General features: G+C 49.1%; 1 protein-coding gene across 1 annotated transcript in view; it reads left to right on the top strand.

Annotated features, from left to right (window-relative positions):
* Positions 1–18,433, top strand: part of Ds (dachsous cadherin-related 1) — a 351,409-nt gene that overhangs the window by 275,317 nt on the left and 57,659 nt on the right. The window contains exons 2-3 of the mRNA XM_071707027.1: positions 1,309–1,489; positions 6,478–6,960. Coding sequence (XP_071563128.1) covers positions 1,309–1,489; positions 6,478–6,960 — 664 coding nt within the window. The remainder of the gene's footprint in view (positions 1–1,308; positions 1,490–6,477; positions 6,961–18,433) is intronic.

Here is an 18,433-nt window from a genome sequence, read left to right as displayed (position 1 = left end):
AGTCGATCTTTAGTGAATCGTGATTCACTACAGCTTTAGAGTGAGATCGTATCACTCCGGTAGAGTGGCCGCTCTAAAAATTTGAGTGAAAAATTCACTCCTACCTTATGAGTGCCCATATTTACTCAAATCAGAGTGACAAACCTCTCTTTTGAAGTAACTATCGCAATCACTCTAATATATTAGTGGCGAAATCACTCTCCATGAGATTTAGAAAATATGCATGTATAATTCAAACTTTACAAGTTTCTCTTACGATTATTTCTCTCACGAAAACCGAGGGGGGGATGATGATTGTCAAAATAAAGGACACTCCGACTGAGACGTATTCTCCGAGAGAACAATCTGCCAACGAGATGCGTTCGCGAGGCGGGGAAAAAATGGGGAGGCATTTTCGTTAACGACCGTACGGGAATCTCGTAACTTGTATTACATCGTGGGGTGGGGTAGGTGGCGATGAATCGTCGCATAAATCACACACGCTGGAAGCACAGAGGCGTCCATCACCGCCCCCACGTTCGTCCGTTTCGTTCGCTCGTCCGTCCGTCTGTTCGTCCGTCCGTCCGTCCGTCCGTTCGTCGCGGTAACGTCTTCGGGTCCTCCTCCGGGAGGGCAGGGAAAGGAAAGGTTCGCTCGCAAATTAGTCACTGGAGCCCAGATTACGAATGGACCACCTTCCCGGCAATCCGCGAGTATCCCGTTTCAGGAACGCCGGGCGAAATTAAACAAAGTGCTTCGCCCGGCGTTCCGCCTTCGTGGGTAGATTCCGCCTTCGGGGAGGCGCGACGACGTCGCGTCCTTCGTCATCGTGTCGTTTTGTTGCGGCGAGAAAAAAAGGAATCGCGGAACGAACAAATGGGATCGATAAATTTCAACGGGGAGTCATTCATCGCGGAAATGATCTTCCGCGAAGACTGTGAACGGGCTTGGACGCTTTCTCGTTACACATTCGATTTTGAATTTTTTTCTCATCGGATAGTTAATCATTAACGTTAAATTATTTCGCTTCTGAAAACTCTAAATCTTCTCGCAATCTATCTTTTTGACGATTTTACGAACCACTCATTATCGCGATTGTGAAACACATCTGTATTTCTACTATATCGTCTGAAGGATGAAGAATGTGATGAGTAAAGGACTGCGGTGAAGTGACGGATCTCCGTTTCTATCGTCCTTCTAAAACAGAGTTATACGATGAATTGCAAATATACGTGGATTTGCAGAGATTTGCACGCAAAAACGTACATATATGTCTCAATTCACGTCGGAATTTATTTTAATGTTAACCTTGATTTATCTTTGTTGCAGGTGGAAGCTACCGATCCCGATTGTGGTGTAAACGCGATGGTCAATTACACCCTGGCCGGCGGTCAGCTGGAGAACGAACAGTTCCTGGTGCGCAGTGATACGGGGGATATTTGCGTCCGATCGCCTCTGGACAGAGAAACAGTGCCTTATCTGGAACTGCCTGTCATTGCCACCGATAGAGGTTTGTGCCACTTTTCTTTCTATTGTCTGGCTGTTAAATTATATATTGATCTTAAAAAGAGACTTCATGATACGTATCTAGTTTTAGCTGAATAGTCGCGACTTGATTAACTATTTTAGATGCTATTTCTGATATTTCTATCTTTATTATTGTTTACAATTTTCTGCTAATTTACAATCGATAGTATTAATGGTACCATGTTAGAATCGAAATATTTTCCTTAAAGGAACAGAATATTCTCAGATACTGATCTCTTCGTTATTATTTGACATTAAGTATCGCAGTCGTGAATTTTTTCGTCCTCGGGACTTGTACCTAAACGCTTAACAACCTCAGCCATTGCAATTCGAAAGCCGTTGCAATGATTCGGCTCGATCGCGAGATCTCTCACGCCATCGCGATCTCTCGTTCCGACGACACAAGAACAATGCTCGGCTCCGCTATTCGCGTGCAAGCCTCATGTACACGCACGGGCGTCGATAAGAGTTAGCGAGACAAGCGGGAACAAGTGGAAACGGCCGCCCCGCGCGCGGAGAGCGGAGACACGCGCGTAGAAACTCGCGGCTCGGAAAAACGCGTAGAGAAACAAAGCCACGCGACGCGGAGAGGAGGAAGCCGGGGCCCCGGCTATCGGCCCGACGAGATCTAGTAGCTCTGTAATAGGGTGTATGATTTATGTCGATGGTAGGCTCCGCGGCCATTTTCAACGCAGCGGCTCGCGGTCGCCTTATGGGAAAGGACAACGACTGAAGGTCCATTGATCCATGGGGCTACCGTGTGCCAACGGCCATTGCGCTTACCGATTCCGCGCGGCGCGACGCGGCGCTCCGAGAAAGAGGGCGAGAAGACGGCGGAATAGCATCCGAGAAGGAAAATGTTAACCGATGGTTAAGAAATGAAAAAAAAGGCCGAATAAGGGAACGTTGCTATTGCCGACGTTATGCTGTTTTGCAAACAGGGACGAATGCATTCTCGCTCGTAATTGTCGCTCGTTATCGATACGATTGTTCGCCGTGCAACGGCAACGTCGGCGACACTATCCGACAGACAATAGAATCGGCCGGATATGACAGGCACCGGCATACCAGGGAACGACCGCGAGTACCGTCGCGAAGTGATTTATACCACCTGCTGACGAACGCGACGGTCATCCCAGTAAGAAACCGAAAAGCAAGAGGGAACATTTCTGCGACTGACTTGTTCTGCCGCAAAACGGAAGTGACAGCTCGCGATAATAAATAAATCTCATCTCCCTATGAGATATATGTACACGCGCGCACAATCGTGCGCGCTTGAGCGTATTATATCTCAGCCAAAGAGTCCGGCGCGCGGAAATGATTACAAATACCTTCCGGCGATTCGCACGTCCTCGCGCGTCCTAGCGCTTCCTCATGGCGCCGCGCCGCGCGCGCGCAGCCTGAGACTCATTAATCCTCCTCGCCTCTTATTTTTACACCGGCGATTAATTCTTCTTATTGCCCCGCCAGTAATTCGCGCGGAGAAAATCATTTTGGCGCAACGGCAGTAAAGCGAATCGCGAGCCACCGTGAACCGCGCGGCGGGCCAGGTGCGCATGATTTATACCACCTGTTGACGGTCGCTACGCGGACGACGACAACGAGGAGAGTTGCCTCTCTCTGTCCCCTTGCCCTTGCGTTGTGGTAGTTTCGCCGCTGTCAGGAGGTGCAAAGAGGCGCCGTATATCGTCGTCGATGTTTATCGGCGGGAAACGCGGGATGATAAGCAAACCACGGCGGGATTTTATCGCGCTAATAGCGCTGGATAATGCCGTGCGCGTTCGCGGCGATAATTATTACCTGCGCGCTCAGGATCAAGGCGGAGATCCGCGAAAGGCGTCTGCTTATATACGGATTTTCTTGCGCGAGTTATTTTGCCCGAGAAGACCGCGAAGACGAGAGCGGATGCGGAATCGGTGCTAAACGCGAGACGCCGCGCCGGCCCCTCGCGGGTTGTTAGATGATAATCACTTGGAGCAGTTGATGGATAATATATTTAGAACGATTTTCTGTTAATTATCGGTGCTAACTAAAAGATTAAAAAATTAATGAATTAAAATTTTCCCATCTCTTATTTATACGTAGCTCGGAGGACGAGTGTATGCTATTCCGATCGACTTAATCATGTTACTGTAAATTATAGGGGAAACAGATAGCATTGTAAACTCGCGATATGTAATCAAACCCTGGTGAAAAACGTCCTCTCAACGCATTTGCTATGCGATGTGATTACCTACCGATATCATCCGGCACGTACATCCGAACTGGATTCTCCACCAAGCGAGAGAACGGTCTTTAATGCGGCGGAATCTCCACTCGGCATCGATTACGTGCGAGCACGATATCTTAATGTAATTTCCACGTTAATCTCCCGAGCGAAGTCTTCCGTGTAGTCGCTGTCGTGCCGGGATTTTATCGTTCGTCTGCGATTTATTATCGTGTCGATGGAAAAAATAATCGAAGGTGCTGTACTTCCCTTTTCTCGAAATCTCGATATCGCGTTTCTGCCTCGCAAGTTCTCTATACACAGGTACAGAAACGTAAATAAGGAAGGCACGTCCAAAGGGATGCACGCTCCGGAGCTACGCCGGGAGGTGACTTTATTGGCACCAGCGTCATAAATCTCCGTTCAACTCCCACCGACTGTCATTGTCCGCGCCGTTTTTGCGCTTATTTATATCACCCTCTCGACTCCCGCCGCGTTACTGCGCATAATCTCGGATACGTGTCACTCGCGCGAGCTTTCAGCTCGCACTTTGTAACATATCCCGGAATTAACGTGCGCGCGCGTTTGTGCACGGTATATTAATGGGACGTCTTATTTCGCCCGTAAGAAAAAAAAAGAAATGAATCAAGAGGCACGGTGGTGTCTCGCGCCAAGTACGCGCGCAGCGAGTTACGACTTTACGCGAAGGGCAAAATTTCTACCGCAGTCGACTCCACGCGTACGATTTAAGGAAAAATCGTTTCTTGATCTTGGATTGTATGTGAAAAAAAGATATTGGAGATAGTAAAAAAAGAATCCTAATTAAGCCCGCAGGATGCCGCGTATCCGTAACGCGCGTCGTGGAACTCATTCCTCGCCCGGACGTAATTTGGCTGTATAAGGTTGAGCACCGCCGCACCTACCGGCCGCATAAATCTCTCGTGCCCCCCCCCCCCCCCTCGTATCCCCCGCCGCACGAATCCCGAAAAGAACTCATCCCGACGATCGACCGCGTGAAATTAAAAGGGCCGGACTGCAGCGGGCACGAAAATATCAGACAACGTGCATTAAAATGCCGTTGAACTATCCCCAGGAAGTCGGTATCCGTTCGTACCTGGGTGCGTTCCCCGTCTTCCGTATCGAACGCGAGAGCGCGTAATCAATTTTTTTGCCTCCTCAAGAAAGAAGAGAGAGAGAGAGAGAGAGAAAAAAAAACGCTATAAGTGCGTTATTTGATCTGTGGGAAGCGCCTGTGTCCAACAATTAAGAATTGACCGTCGTTAGGGACACGCAACAAGCTTTTTCGATAAGTTTCACGAATTGACCGTGTCCGCGATCTGAAGATCGATGCTTTTTCGATGCTTCGATGTTTCACGAACGAATCAGAGACTTCGTTCTTCCACGTACCGGAGAAGGGGGCCGGGGATCGAGGGACGGGTTCTTGACGCATGACTCCAATGACACTCGCACCTATAAATCTCCTCCGCGCTCGGAGAGAGCTCCGCGCGGCCGAGTCCATACATTACTATGAATTACGGTTGTAAACCGTTTAAACATCGGATTACCCGTTTTACATACTGTCTTTGATATTAACACTTGCATCGCGTATCGCCTAAATCCGAGGCGGCGACCAGCAACTCGTGGTATCCCGTCGTGATTTCTCGCTAGCGTTGCGTCGTGAAAATGCGTATATAGAGAGATAGAATTTGCAGATAATCTCCGATTAATTTCAACGACGATATGGTTTAGAAATATAGTTGCGGCAGACCACTGACAAGAGGTAGAGAACTCTCGCAAGTTTAATCCTTGAGTTCTACATCGTGGGACAACTACACTTGTATAGTATTGAACGATCGCGTTCATCACTGCCCATATAGAAGGGCGAATTGCGGAAGTACGGGGATAGTGGTGTAATCGCCTTCTCCCACAATGCAGTAGTCATTATCGCGCGTAGCTTACGGGTCAATCGATGTATCAGCGGAGCAATTACCCCACGGGGGCCCGCGATGCTCCTAAAAGAGCGCGGTCATTTGAGAGGACTCCATAAGCTTCTCACGTCTGAAATATTACCATGAGCGGCGCATTACCCTGCGCGCTCGCGCGCGCGCGGAGGGGTTAAGAGGAGCTCACGTCGACGCACACGTGCTCACGTGTGTCCGAATAAAACGACGGGAGCGGGACGGGAGAGATACTGACCGGGGGAAAGGATGCTGAAAGAAGAACGGAAGGAGAGCGAGATGGGACGAGATGAAAACCCGATGAACGGAGAGAGCGAGAAAAGGTTCTCCGGCGGCTGATTGGGTCCGAGAAAAGGCCGCGGGAACGGGACGCTCGTGATTTATGCAGACCGGCTTCGGGCGCGTCGCCGTAGATTCGTTCTCTACGCCGGCTAATACCCCGACATTATTTGGCTCGATAAGAGGATTTCGGCCGGGAATGAAATAAACATAATGTGCTCTCTCGGTCGCGCACCTCTCGCCTCCGCGCGCGCATATTGTGGACCATTCGCGGCCCTCCAGCGAGTACTCGAGTTCAGCGCTGCTCAACTCCGCTTGATTCCGATAAAATTAATTACGGATTATAAGTCCGTATTGTAAAATCGGCTAAAACGTGACAGTTGAACATTCAACATTCTTTCATTTTTATGAGAAATTCGATGACTTTCTTGCTACGCGCGTTCGATATCTTATCCTTTTTATAACCATTAATTGTGTAACTATATCCGTAACGCATATATCTAATGATACGCTGTATTCTGTTTGCAGGGGGATTGAGTACGATAGCGATCGTGCGCATCCAGGTGACGGACGTGAACGACAACCGGCCGATTTTCAAGCCGCAGCAGTACAACGTGACCCTGCGCAGCGACGGCGTGATGTACAATCCGATCTTGAAGGTGGTGGCGACCGATCTCGACGCCGGCTTCTTCGGTCAGGTCGCCTATCGCATCACCAGCGGCAACGAGGGCGGGGTCTTCGAAATCAATCGCGACACCGGTGAGATGAGGGTGTCGCGGTCAAATCTGCTGTCGCGCTCGCCATTGTATCAAATCAACGTCACGGCGACGGACGCGGCCGGCCTGAAGAGCATCGTCGACGCCGAGGTCAAGATCACCGTCTCCTCCGCGGGGCACAGAATCGCCACTTGCGAGAAACCGTGCTACACCGTCACGGTCAAGGAGAATATCCCGCAAAACACCGCTATCGACGGCATGAAGAACACCGCGACAGCGTCATCCTCGTCAACGGGTGAGTCGATTCACCTTTGTACTAACATAAGCCTTTTCATTGGCCGGCCGTTGTGTCTTGCATCATCACTCATGTAACATCGAACACGAGAATACTGTGACTGACGGCGAATAACGGATTTTACACCGCGAAAATTTTATATTTATACATAAATGAGTGATTTACAATATTTACATGTATATCGGCATTATCTTGATAATTTTCACGCGTTATATTCGTATATACCTTGTATATATTTTCATTGTGTTTTACTTGCGTTGCATTTGCATTACTTGTACTTGGAAAACTTTGAAGCTATTTTCGCGCGATGTCGCAATAGCGCCAGAGTCATTTGCGACGCTTGCGTAAGGGCACTCGTATGCCCGGAGTTAATCTGTCGGGTCTTTTAGAACGGAGGGGTATACGATTCTCGAACCGGCGAATGCCTCGGAAACGTATTCCACGCGCGGCGTTACCGCGTTAGCATAGTCGCGTCACGAGTAAAACGCTGAGGACTCCGCGAACGCCTACGTGTGTGCATACGTGCACGTGGACGGTACATTCAGGCACGATGCGCACGGACCTAAAAGCCGAAGCACATCACGAATGAAGATACCCATTCCGCCTTCCCTTCTCTTTAATACGAGATCGAGCGAAGCGGGTAAGTAGTGACGCACCGAACGCCGCGATATATTTTCGCACGCTATTTAGGGGTATTCGCATTTTACGCAGCGCCGAAAATACGACGGCAATATAGGTCGAAGGAAAAAATTCCGCAGGATGAAATGAATTTAGTGAAGGATAGGGGCTCTCAGCGGAGAAGGAGGAATTTCGAATTTGAGCAAACAGGTGGCCGTCGAAAGAAGAAGAGAAATGGGATTCGCTCAGCAGGGGGAGGCTGAGATCGTGGACGACGATGAGATGGAGAAGGAGGAGTAGGGGGAGGAGGAGGAGAAAGAGAGACGAAGGAGGATTGAGCACCGGTAAGGTCGCGGACGGGTGGGTGGATTGCTCCGTGCCGATACACCGAGACACGGGGTGGAGAGGAGGGTGGCCGATCGAGGGGGCGGGGGGGAGGGAGGGGGGAGGGGGAGACAGAGAGCAAAAGAGAGGAGAAGTACGTATCCGTGTTTCCACACTGGTGGTACATCCGATGCAAGATACGGCGCGTCACGACCCGCGCGCTCGCCGCGCCGTATACGCCGATGCGCCGTGTAAACTGTCCCGCACGGTATCGAGCGGCACGGCGCGGTACGTTATACGCCCGGGAACGCCGAATAGTTTACACGGTGGTGCCTTACCGGTGGTCGTATTGTTCGCCCCGGCGTTGCCCGTATATGCAGCCTGTTGCATATCAATGCGCGAAGGCTGTATTTCCCTCGCCAAGCGACGACGTGGATCTCTCTCCCTCTTCTTCCTTTTTTTTTCCCTCTCTCATCTTCTATTCCTCTTCGTCATTCTTTCTCCTCGGGGAGTTAAAAAGCATCCTGACCCTGTGCGACGTGCGGTTTCGACTTCGTGGTCTTGGTACCTCGTATCACTCGTACCTTGATTCCCCGTCTCATATCTTCCTCTTCCGTAGGTCTCCCTCGTATAGGAACGTTTAATCGCGATCAGGAGACCCACTTCTCGAATTTCTCATATTCGTGTCAATAAAATGTGACGAGTTCTGTGCGAGATGTATTTCTAACGCATTCTTTAATTCAGAATTATCTTTCTTCATTTTCGTAATTTTTATTTTAAGAAGTCAAATGTAGCCCGCGCAACTTTCTTATACACGCACAGGACATTCTTATATACTTCCGTTCCGCGCAATGTCGGTTAAAAGTCTGTACCCCTTAAGACTCGAGCATAAAATGTAAAACATACAACGAAACGCGCGCGCGGCAGATACCTTATACATGACACGAAACAACTGAGCACCGTCTCAGACACCGCGCATTCAAAGTTGTTCTTCCGGCATCGGCGCGATCGGCCGGTCGCTCGGTCGGACGGTCGGTTTCAGAACCCGACTTCCAATCGGCCACGCGTCCGGCCGCCATATAGAACCAGTTCGCGCAGAAGAACGCGGCCTGACACTCAGGCCCGCAATATTTGACACACGGCAGCCAATCAGATTATCAGATTAAAGTTGAACGGGGCCCGGCGATCGTCGGCACAGGTGCGGTTCGTTTCGGCTGTACCGGAGAGAGAGAGAGAGAAAGAGGAATCTCGCGAGCGCGCATTGACGTGCACCGGCGATTCGCGCTACCATTTTGCGACACCTGTTCCACTAAGCCGGACCGGGTCCGGACAAAGCGGGACGGCACAAATGGCAAACTCCGCTTTGAGTTTAGATTTCGATTAGATCAATGCTGTTGACCGATCGGCTTTTAGCAAATATATAGAAAACAAAGTGAGATTTTCGTGTTACAAAACGTTTTAGTTTTAGATATTATCATTATATGCTGATGTCGACATGTAAATTATATTCGAGCTGTTGATCAATCTCGTTGATAAACGTAAGAATTATCATCCAGTCAAAGTTTCCGACTCGTGAATGGACTCGTCGCCCATTAAGCGAATTAACTTTAATTAGTTCGTTTCATTCGGCGCGACGCGACACTTGCCGAGAGATGCCCAATCAGATTAGCAAATCTAGTCCACCGTTGATGTAAAGCGAGTATCCAGAGACCGGCTACCACTTTACGATCACCTGTTCCGGTCAAGCAGACTTCGCGCGCAAACGTTCCTAGCGAATTGCGAAAAAACCATGATCGTTAAAGGGGTGACGGCCGACAAAAGAGCGAACGTTTCGCCGATGCTTCGGAACTGTTAAAATCAACGTAGACGAACTCCTTATTGGGAAGCAGTCGTTCGTTTCGCGGACGGCCGGCTGTCCCGATCCTTCCATAAAACCTGGCGACAAAGTGAGGAACGCGCTTCATTTTACGGTCGAGTTTATGGCACTTGAGGGGGGGACGAAGGGGAGAATCAACCCGCCGTAATCGCGTCGAGTAGAGAAGACCGGTCTTATCTTATCTACGGAATGAACGGCCGCTCTCAGCCTCGCGTCGAGACCGATCTTCTGCTAAGGGAAGAGGGGAGGGTGTCTAGAAATCGTGATGACGCGGATTCGAAGGTTGAAAAGTTGGGAACGGACTCGTGACACGAAATTGGCGGCGATCGAGCGAAATTACCGGTTACTGGAAACGCTTGACTTCGTTTCGCTAGGAATCTTGTGGCACACACAGAAGGTCTCGCGACGCGAGAATACGAACGGTGATTGACACGTAGGTCGCCGGTAGAAAGTACGGGACCAGTGACATTGAGACGGGTCACGTTATGAAATCGGCGCACGACGAGCCAGTCAATTGGTACACTCGCCCGAGGTAGTTTGCTCTCTCTCGCCGGCTTCCCGCGAAAGCTCGGCGCAAACAACACGAAACAAGACGGCCGTTGTTGAACATCAGTTTTGCAACACGCGGAAGAGAGGCGATAACGACGGTAACAAGCGTCTTCGTTAGAAGGCCAAGGCGCAATCGGCAACTGCTCATCAGAAAGTCGCGCCGTTCTCCGTCTCTCTTTCTCTCGCGAATTTCCTTGCCGCGCTCGATTATCCACCTCGTTGGTGATCCGCGAAAAGAGTCTCGACAAGTGACGTCGAGCGTGTTATGTGCGCGAGCATTCGCATAGTTAGATTCCCATAGTTATAATAGCGCGGTGTAACAAGATAATATCTTTTGTCAGTCAAACATTATTTTGCAGTATTATTTCGCTCATATTCATCGCAAGTTTTCTTGAGAAAGGTTGGAAATATGTAAAATAAAAATGTAAATAAAACTTTCGCGCATCATTTACCGCGCTTGGTTCTTAGTTAGCCCGTTTTCTATATTCGTGCGGTTTTCTTGAGTCGCGATATACTTATTTAATTAAAGAGCGATAATTAGAGCGAGTAACGCAGAGTGAATTTCGAGGTGATAATCTCACCTCGACACTCTTGGATCGAGTATTTCGTACTTTTCGGAACCTGGCATTCTCGTCGAAAGAATGCGCGCTTCTCGAGTGCCGGTCTTGGGAAGACGCGAGAGAGCCGAACCAAGAGATCGCAACGGAGCGGGGCGAAAGAGAAGGATGTGAACGCGAAAGAAGGAAGAGACGGAAAGAGGAGGAGAAGGTGGACCGTCGTCGTCGCCGAGGTCGCATAAATCGTCGTGAGTCGGATTCCGGGCAGCCGAACGCGAGCCGCCATTGTCCGAGACTTTTTGCCCCTCTTTCCCTACCAAGAGGGGGGCTGCCGCTGCGGAGCTCTGCACTCTTTGCATATGCTTTAAATATCGCCGCTCCGCGCGTTCGCTTTGAGGGCTCCCAGTACCACTCTCCTCTCCTTTCCTCTCTTGTGCGCGAAGAAAAGACAGCGCGCGCGCGGGACGTCCGAGGGGCGCAGGGGGGGGGGGGGGGGTGAGAGTAGGAGGAATGAAAGATGAGGAACGTCGAGAGAGGAACCCGAAGTTCGCTGACTGTCGGACTCCTCTTGCCGCAATTGGAGGATTGCATTAGATGCATCGCGCGGCATCTGCGATTTGTATCCCACGCTGCTTCGAGAGCGTCAGCGTGATCTCGTATCGAGGCGACATAAAATAAGTAGTTTCTCGAATTTACGACGGGACGTAGCCAAGCCTTCTTCTTATCAGTCCTATAGCGTCGTTTCGTCCGCAAATTTAACTGTCCGAATTTCCTCTAGGTAATGATGCAAAAAGTTAATAAAAAAAAGTAAGATCGAGAGACGAGAGAGAATCGACATTTTGGAAACTACTCTAACCGAACAACTCCTAATCTTATCCACGCGACACATCGTCCGTCTTTAACGAATTTAACGATGACACCATAAAGATCAACGCCGCGCTGGCAAGTCGTTTAAGACTGGTCATAAAGATACATCCGGATATAACGCGTGAAACGATCTGGCTGTAATGTCCCGGAATAGGATATAATCCGCCACTCTCGTCGATGATCAAATCGTAAGAAATGCTCCGTCCGAGTTAATGATGCGATATTTCGCCACTCACCCCATCTTTATTAATTATTATTGCCGGTGTATCGTAATATCATTCCGTAATGTCCAATTCCCCGAGCAAATATTCGGCGAACGAACGCGCATCGAATTCGTCAGTTCGAAGTATACATTCCTTCGACGAACGCGATCCAAAGCACGTCTCGTCGTGACGCGCGTCGCCCTCTTTTCTTCGCCACTGAACTTCGCCGTCGCGTTCCTCTTCTCCGTCCTTGTCTCGATCCCTAATGGATCTCTTTTCTTTTCCTATTATCTCTCTCTTTCTTTTTCTTTTTCCCTCTCTTTTCACTTTTTAGTTACTCTCTCGTGCACGTCGTGCTTTCGCTGGACTTGCAAATTTCGCGCGGCAATCGCCTCTTTGGAATCCACGGCGAGTACGGCTGGCGGGGCCTCCGCAGAAAAGAGGGGGCCCGACCTAAACCCGCGCCGAGAAGATTCGCGGATCGAGATAGCGCGGCCGCTGCCACACGCCGCGCGCCGGGACGACGAATGCTCGCGGTCTGATTTGCGTAACGTTCCCGGAATTTCATCCGCGACGCCGTATCCCGCAGGCCTCTTTCTCCGACCACTCTTCGACTTCGAAGTTCGAGCGTACCAATCCTGTCACGAGGGTCCCCCTCACGGATCGTTCTTCCTGTACTTCATTCTTCGCACACACACGCGCGGTCGTTGTTCGCCGCTGCTGCTGCTGCTGCTGCTGCTGCCAGGGTCCGATTGTTATTTAAAATTATGCGCGCCATTAATTCAGCACGCCATCGCCTTTGTCCCCGAGGTTTTAATTAGTTTCTTTCGCGCATGTCCGAGCGAAGTCAAGGAGTACAAAGTTACGCGTGGTGTACACATAATTAATTCGCCCTGTCGCCGGCTTTATATCCGATGTTTTCATTACTTCCCTCTTGAGTATGGCTGCCATGAAAAATAAATTTTTTGGCGAATGGGTCACGATTATTATTTTGTGTTATCTGCAATTGTATTTATGCATTGCTAACGAAGTGTCAACAGTTTATCTTAATTCCTGCAAGTTTGAGTCTTCCGCACGCTAATTTATATCATTCATTAACAATAAATGTTATAGTCAACTTTCTGCAAACTCCATTAAAAAAAATTTCTCGTCTATCTCTGATCTTAAATGAATATCATCGGAATCTCCATTGACATCCCGAATGCCATTTGTATCCCATCGGAACATGCTTTTCAAGCGTGCGTGTCTCTCTCCGCGCTTCTTTCCTCTCTGAATTTATTTTATCATTGTTCACCACATTGTTGTTACCTCCGGGAGCGTTAGTCCCGCAAGATTGCTGCAGCGACCATTGTTACTCAGGTCGCGATTCCGAGTTCCCTCCGCCGAGAGAGAGAATCTCGGAAAAGCGTGCCTTTGAACGTATTCCACCGCGGAGGTCGTTCGCAGATCAGTGGAATTCGCAGATGCTTGCGAGATACACCGTGCTGCGCAGGTACGCCTCGCTATCTCGACCGTAGAAGCGCGCATTTGCGCGCGTGCACACGAACACGCGCATGCACACACGGAGATACGCGCCATGCCGCTTGCACATCGTCGCCTCACCGCAATCGTTTTCAATCCCGGTGCTGCAAGCCGCACCGGCATCGTAGAAATCTCAACCGTGCTGCAACCGACGTTATAACTTTCCGATCCAGCAATCGCATGGTTCTCTCTCGTCTTTTCCGGTATTCGCGTGCCGTTCAATTTAAACGCTATAGTGTGCGGTTAATCGGGACGGGTTCTATTCTAAATTTCTGTTCTATATTCTAATCACGCATACCTCTTATCGATATACCTACCGTTCATATCGAGATCTCTTAGAGCCGAGGATGGCGAAATAGAATTTTCTAATATCTCTGCGAGCTACCTGTTCGCCATTTATCCATGTTGCAACTCGCCTCATCGGCGTACAAGATCAGCAAGGTTCGCCACGAGGGGCTGACTGGCCTCTCCGGCGATATTCCTTCTTCCAGCTCGTCGAAAAGCTGCGCATCGATTATCAAGATCGTTCGCGTGCTGCATACGTTAGAACTCGAAATCACTCGCAACGCAAATCCTTCGAATATACTCTTTCCCTCGCATATTCGCCTCGCTGCCATATATCGTTGGAATTCACAGATGTTTCATAGTTGCATGAAACATGAATCGCGCGGATGGATCTTCGCGGTGAAACTGCGACTTCAACGTTGATTCTCGCTCGCATGAATGCGGGACCGCGATCACCCCAATTGTTTCCAATCCCACATCACAATCACGACGAGAAGGCGACCGAGACGTGAAAATCGCGATTCTGTATTTCAACATTTCCACGAATAAATGCGCAATATTGACCGAACCGCGGAATTTTACTTTATTTCTTTCGCAAGAATTTAATTTCGTTCGCGTTTAATGGAACGCTATTAGAATAATCGCCGTCTTCTTGATTTGCCCTGTAGTGATTGAGAAGTACTGGTTGTGGGACATCCTGTAGATACGCTGATAACAACGTATCGAGCTGGTACGAGAGAAACGTTACGAGGGGGTGAAGAGGAGATAGAGTGGGATTCTCGACTCTCCGTATTCCCCGTGTTTCTCTCCGCGTCTTCTATGATGCGCCTCCACGACTCTTATCTCGCGCTTCGTTATCGCCGTTTACCATCGCACGAAGCGGTGTACGGAGTCTCCCCTGCGCGCGCCCCTGCGTGTGTGCAATGTGTACGTGCAGCCGTGCATACATATCTTTTTCCCGCTCTTCCTACAGAACCTTCGACGATCCGATCCCTCGAGCGGCTCCGCTACGTCTGGAATTTCGTCGGGCCGGCTGCGGGAGAATTATCGTGGTGTAATCCTAGATGAGATTGTCCCGACAGAAAAGAAACGAAAGGGGGTGCCGGAGGTGCGCGATAGGAGCGCATGTCGATGCTCCGCGAGCGGCGATCTCACCGCCGCGGCCGGTCTTTTAGCCGGCAACATTACTCTGTGCAATCCGGTCTTATTGCGAATCCCTGGATCGTGTGCCACTCTCGATTTACCTCATACTCGCGAATCGTTCAAGCGCTTCAATAATAGTACACAGGTACTCTAACCCTTCGATACTTCCTCGACACACGACATGGATTTCATTCTTTACATATAGATAACATCGCATCTCGAAAATCTCAAAATTTATTTTTTCTTTTCATGCAGCATTTTCGGAGATAACGCCTGTCTGTGCCTCTCGGTCGCGAAGGTATTTCTCGCAATTCTCGCTTCACCCAAACGAACAGCGTCATTATTTAGGCTAGCCAACGTCGATGAACCTGATTTTAATTTATTTTCACGTCGCTGGAAGCCAGGCGGCATTATATTGTCACTGTCCATTGTCTTGTCTGTCTCGCTTGGACCGCACGTCCTGGACCCATCCTACTATCTCTCCGGTTCTTCGTCCGGTTACTTGCCGGACGTATACACTCGACCATTTAGCCGCGTCTTCACTCAGGGATGTTTAATGCATGTATAAAGCTCTATTCGTTTGTTCAGACGGTCCGACGCGCGCGCGTTTCTTGAGCTATTGTACACCGCGTGCACTCGCGCACATCGTGGTCAATTATTTGCCCTGGCACAACAAACCTCCTTCGTTGGTTACACGTGTTTTCTTCAGCGTCGCGAACTCTTTAGCTGGACGTGCCTAAACCTCTCCGTTGGCGCCGTTTCGTCCGAATTATTGTTACCCGAATTATTATCAGAACAAATTGCAGAAACATTTACATACGTTGCATGGGTTATATGCGTCTTTATTTGCGTAACACCCTAGAGACATGGTATCGTAATGTCCGATGAGAGAGGGGGGGGACGAATATAGCCGCGAGCGGATAAATATGCCTCGCTGCGGGAGACAGATCTGGACGACATGCCAAACAAGCAGACAGACGTGTCCGTAAGACGGATATGATCGGTTAGACAATCAATAGACCGAAGTGTCAATAGGCATATTATACATCCTCCAATCGGTCCGCTCAAACGCGTTCTAACTCTCTGCGAGAGGCCGCACGAAAGAGAGACGTGCGATCTGAAAAGTAAAAGAGCCGACCCGGTTCACGTGTCGTAGATTGAGCGTTTTAAATTTCTTGCCAGTTTTCAATTACACGCGTGCCGTGTAAGAAATGGCCGTTCTCCCATTAACGAATATCATTCCGGCCGAGGGGATCGCCGCGCGACCTCGATGTTTAACGTCTCGCGGGGCACCGGCGCGGCCGCGCTACGGGACGCCGATATAGCCGTAAACGGGCGCACCGACATTCGAAACGCGAGAGCGGGGCAGCCGGCGGCTCGGATCGAAGGAGACGGAAGGATAGAGAAGCGGTCTCGGGAGGTTCGTGATGGAGGTTCGTGGTAAGAAGAAGAGTGAACGCGAGCGCGAGCGCGGAGGAAAGAGGGACGAGCCGGGACCCCCGTCAACGACAACATACCACCGCCACGGTATCGCTTCTTCATCGCATTCGTCGCGTCGCTCGACGCTACCACGACCCGCGGCTAATCATCATTATTTAAGTATGAGATCGTTTTTCGCTACGCGACGGCGCGCGGTAGCGGCTACGGCGAGTGGCGAGCTCGTGGGGGCACGTATCGATCCTCGACAGCGTCCACCCCGGCGCCTCCGTGACGATCGCGTCGAGATTTCAGGGCGTCCCTTCGTCAGACGAGTCTCCGTACCGAATTCTTTCTTTAATTTGCACTTTTCGAGGTTCAATCTTTTTTTTATTAACTCGATTAACTGGCAACAATATAAATAAAATTACCTAAATGGAAGGCGAATTTGAAGAACTGCAAGGGGTCTTATGTGTCTCGTGTGACAATTACAATTCTTTCTTATTATGAAGATGCACGTGTTCGGTCGAAGGTTCATATGCATGATCTCTAGCACTAAATTGACATGTCACACGTGCGAAGGTGATTGGGAGACTGATTAAACTCGGTAATAAGACCGAGACAGGAGGTTAGAGGGGAAGGTTCACAAGGAAAATATTTATAAATATACATGACACTTTAAACAGAAATAATAACTCTGTCATACCGAGTTAAGATTCTCTGTGTCTTTTTTTTTAAGTTAATGGTATTATTTTGTTTCTTTATAAAAAACATCTCAGCAATCTCTCTTATCCTCGTATTACTTTCTTTATGGAAAATTTTAGGTGTTGTCCAATTAAAGTTGTGGTTGTTATATAACCGGTGTTTGCTCAAAACCGAGAGATTATTATTGTTTTTTAATATCATTACGGTACTCTTTTATCCTAGTTTCCAAGTGTCGTTTTGTCTGTCCTATATACGAAACGTCACAGTTATCACAATTAATTTGGTAGACAATATTAGTTTCTTTATTCATCATGAGTTTATCTTTACCCCTCTTAATAGCCGTGGCAAGTTTTTTTTAGGTATCCTACATAAGACATCCAATCCAACCTTATTTAGAGTGCGACGAATGCCCTCGCTTAGGTCTTTAATATACATGCAGGATCGCAATATGGTTTCGTGTATCAAAGGTACTATCTATAAACCGCTATCACTGGTATTATTGCTATCTATTCGGTTTTTAAATTGTAAATTAAAACTAAAAAACTTGCCATAGACTTGTTACAGACTTCACTTGATAAGGACCCAAACCAAGGGTCGAAACGTCGTGAATATTTATTTATATTTTTGCCAGTCGAGTTAATAAAGGATACTTTTTGGTTTTTAATCACTGATGGCGAACGAAGTTAATTTTTCTTGTTTAATCTTTTTGTTAGAACGCAGATCTTCTTTCCAGGAGTTTCGTCCAATAACTGTCCGTTCGTAGCGTCTGTCGGTTCCTGTCCGTATGCAGCTTCATTCGCGAATCCCCCATAGATTCCGAATTTTATAGTGCTCGCCGTGCAACTGTTCTGGAGCACCGTTACGACCGCGATATCAAGAGATGCATTCCAGATTGGAGGCCGCCGAGCGATAATTATAGTCGGAGCGAACGATTCGATGGCCATTCAACGCTGACCGCGACTCGACATTTCTAAGCGTATTTCCGAAATTTGATTACGTGCCGTTCCCTAATTAATGAGATACTCAATTCCTCGTTCGGGTTTGGCGCGACCGGACTCGACGGATCGTTTTCGCGCGGTCGCGCTATCTCGATCGCCGTCCATAAGCGGACCCTACCGGTCCAATTAAAAATCCACGGATTAATGCAAACGGTCGGGCCTTTCATTCGAAAGACCCGGCTTGACACCGGACATTCCACGGTCGCCGCGGGAATAATCGATCGCGCTGGAAGCCGCGCGAAAAGCTCCGGCAAAAGCGACGCTCCGTTATATACGCAATAAATCGCGATTACTCTCGCTCCTTTTTGTCACTCCGTCATTACCGGTCACAAAAGGTCCAGCAGTGATTTGTTGACACAACGATTATCTGCTCGAAGAGACTTAGCAAGAGCACCGAGATTGCGAAGACGT

Source organism: Temnothorax nylanderi, unplaced genomic scaffold (assembly GCF_030848795.1).
Source record: "Temnothorax nylanderi isolate EJ_2023f unplaced genomic scaffold, tnyl_v1.0 TNYL_tig0055_pilon, whole genome shotgun sequence".
Taxonomy (NCBI): Eukaryota; Metazoa; Arthropoda; class Insecta; order Hymenoptera; family Formicidae; genus Temnothorax; species Temnothorax nylanderi.
This window is presented reverse-complemented; position numbering and strand designations above follow the sequence as displayed.